Raw genomic sequence first — 3,447 nt, 5'->3', positions numbered from 1 at the left:
GCTATGAGTCGGGGCCGACTCGACGGCAAAACAGCAACAACAACAACATCCCAAGTCACTAGACACTCTTCCTAAACATTTGAATTACTGCGTAACAGTCCATCGTAGAGTTATGCCATATCTATTGGATGCTCAGGTATTCTCAGCTTTTTGGTGATCCTGATTCTGCTGCAGTGACATATTTGTGTATTAAACTTTGTCCATTACCACTGATTCTTTTCCTAGGGGGCTCCCCTTGGAATTGGATTGGTGTGCATTTGTCATTGTACCACAGTGAAGGCTTGGTGATCTCTCCCTTTAGCTGTAGTAGTTAAATTAATAGGCTCCCAAGTCCACGTTCAGGTGACCTGTGGAGAAGGTGTCTTTGACCCCGCAGGCTGGTACAAGCTGAGTAGGCATAACAAGCTTGTGATTGAGAAATGCCCAAGCAAGGACTTGGAAGAAAACTGGGATGTTCTGGATTTGCCAGGATATTAAGTCTGCATTTTTCCCTTTTGTGTTTCCACTCTCAGGTGGAAGCCCTTCTAGCATCTGAAGATTACGGCAAAGACCTGGCTTCTGTGAACAACCTGCTAAAGAAACATCAGCTGCTGGAGGCAGACATCTCTGCCCATGAGGTAAGCAGAGTGAGGGAGGCCAGGCCGCAGGTGTCTGGGACACGGGATTACACGACACCTAACAAGAACTGGGGCATCTGAGAAAAGAGTAATGTCCATCACTCAAAAGCAGCGAGTCTCAAACATTTCAGTCTCAGAACCATTTTATATGCTTAAAAACTATTGAAGATTCCAAAGAGATTTTATTTGAAGTTAAATTTTAAAAAGACTGTTTCAAGGCTTACATACTATGATTCTATACTAGAACATTCTTAGAATGTGACAAAATTATAGAATTAGAAAACAGATTGGTGGTTCCCTGGCATTAGGGATGTGGGCTTATGTGACAGTGTAGGGGTAGCAAAAGTGAACATTCCCTTGTGCTAATGAAACAGTTGTGTATTTTTATTTTGGTGGTGTTTACACAAATCTACACATTTGAGAAGACTGTGTGGAACGTAAGCACACACACACAGATAAATGACTGTGTGTAAAAAGTGGTGAAATCTGAGATAGGTCTTTGGATTCTACCAGTGTCAGCTTCTTGCTTTGGATACTGCACCGTAGTTATGTAGGATATTATTTTTGGGGAAGGGTACACAAAAACTATACTAATTTTGCAACTTCCTGTTAATCTAGTTATTTCAAAATAAAAAGATAAAAACAAATTTAAAAATACTAACCAATTTAAAACAATAATAAACCAATTATAAATTAACGTCATTGACATTTTTATGAGCAATAACTATTTTTCCACAGAGAAAATGGTGAGAAGAGTGATATTGGTTATATTTTTGCAAATGTCTTTAATGTCCAACTTAATAGAAACAGCTTCTCCAAGTTGCTTCTGAATTTAATGTGTTGTGATAGATTGTGTGTGATGAAAGTAACAGTCTCACACAGGTAGGTAAGTAGAAAAGGCAGGAGTATTTTAATTCAGGTAATTGGATACTCTTCTTGGAACTATATCAAGCTCAGTAATAGTAGTTTCTTTTTTCTTAATGCATTTTATTGAAATATAATTTATATACAGTAAATACTTGCTTTTTTTGTGTGTGTGTGTGCAGTGTTCCTTCCCCTCGCCTCCCACTCCCACCCCTGGCAACCAACAAAGAAAGTTTCCCTCCATATATAAACCTATCCTTGACCCTTCTTCTGTAATTGACTTATTTCACTCAACATAATGTCCTCCAAGTTCATCCATATTGTGCAGTGTTTTTCAGACTGTACATTATTCTTTAGTGCTACATAGCATTCCATTATGTGTATGTACCATAGTTTGGTCATCCACTTTTCCGTGATAAATCTTAGAGATAAGTCCTTTGTCAGATATGTAATTATCGGCAAATATGAATGTGTTGCTGTCATGTTTGTTAATGTCCTTTTTTGTGGTGTCAATTTCTTTGGTCCTTATAATTTTCTGTGCTGAGCTCATTTTGTTTATGAATCATGTTATCACTCCCTTTATTGCTGTTGTTTTAGTATTTGCTGAATATTTATGCTGGTCCTCTTTTTTGATGTGAAGGTTTATCATTTTTTTTTGAGGTTACCCTGTGATTTATAGTTTTCTTCCCAAGTTTAGAACAGTCTGTTCTATCTTATAGTTGTCTTGACTTCCCTACCATCTAGAAGTTCTGTACTGACACAGTTTTTTTTCCTCTTTTTGGTTTGTACTTGTCCTCAATTGTCGGTTGATGTCTCTGGTTCCGTTCACAATCTTGTAGGTTTATTTACTTTGGATATTTCCATAGCTGGGTTGGTTTCTGGGTTATATCATCATGTGTGTTAATGGCCAGTTATTGTTGGCTGTTGTTGCTTCTCTGTCCAAAGGGCTCCCTTTAGAATCTCTTGTAAGGTTGGTCTGATTTTAACCAATTCCCTTAATTTCTGCTTATCGGAAAATACCCTAATTTCACCATCATATTTGAGGAATAATTTTGCTAGGTACCTAATTCTTGGTTAGAAATTTTTTCTCTTTCAGTGTTTTATATATATACCATCCCATTGTCTTCTTGCCTGCATCATTTCTGCCGAGAAATCCAAGCTTTTAGCCTTATCGGTTGCCCCTTGTAGGTAACTTTTTTTTTTTTTTTCCCCCATGCTGCCCTCATGATTCTTTCTTTGTCTTTGGTTTGGTGAGTTTGATGATGACATGTCTGGGTGATTTTCTTTTGTGGTCTGTCCTGTTTGGGGTTTGCTGGACTTACTGAATGGATATATTTTCATCTTTCATCATACCAGGAAAATTCTCTTCCAACAAATCTTCGACAGTTTTCTCTGTGGTTTTGTCTATCTCTTGTTCTGGAATTCTGATTACATATAGGTTATTCCTTTTGATGGTATCCCACATGAACATTAGAGTTTTTTTCATTTTGCTTTGCTCTTTTTTCTGATTGATCCCTTTCCAAAGAAGTGTTCAGATATTTGCCTTCAATCTCCGTAATTCTGTCTTCCATTAATTCATTTCTGTTCCTTTGCCCATTCAATGTCTTATCTAGTTCTGAAATTATAGTGTTAATCTTATGGGTTTCTATGTGTAGATTTTGTATCATTTCTGATTTTTCATTTATTTTGTCATTTTGTTTTTGTATTGTCTTTCAAAATTGTTCCAGGGTTTTTCTGTGTTTTCCTTGTTCTGTCTCTCAATTCGTTGAAGATACCTAACTATAATTCTTTTGAATTCCTTATCAGGGAGTTCCAATGCTGTGTCTTCCTCAGGGATGTGTTTTGGGTCTGTATCCTGATCCCTTGTTTCTCCTGCTTTATCTTGCTGCTTTGTGTGGACTGTGATGCTCTGTTGTCTTCAAGGCATTGTGACGTTTTTGTGCTTATATTTAATTGGTGATTGTAT

At 37.1% G+C, this 3,447-nt stretch overlaps 1 protein-coding gene across 1 annotated transcript in view; it reads left to right on the top strand.

Annotated features, from left to right (window-relative positions):
* The window catches only part of SPTAN1 (spectrin alpha, non-erythrocytic 1), a 68,553-nt gene that overhangs the window by 48,885 nt on the left and 16,221 nt on the right, over window positions 1-3,447 (top strand). The window contains exon 38 of the mRNA XM_042781455.1: window positions 513-617. Coding sequence (XP_042637389.1) covers window positions 513-617 — 105 coding nt within the window. The remainder of the gene's footprint in view (window positions 1-512; window positions 618-3,447) is intronic.

The sequence above is a fragment of the Orycteropus afer genome, unplaced genomic scaffold (genome assembly GCF_000298275.1).
Source record: "Orycteropus afer afer isolate SDZICR_OR568_19922 unplaced genomic scaffold, OryAfe1.0 scaffold00123, whole genome shotgun sequence".
Taxonomy (NCBI): domain Eukaryota; kingdom Metazoa; phylum Chordata; class Mammalia; order Tubulidentata; family Orycteropodidae; genus Orycteropus; species Orycteropus afer.
Note: the sequence above shows the minus strand (reverse complement) of the source record. Positions and strands in the feature narration are given on the sequence as shown.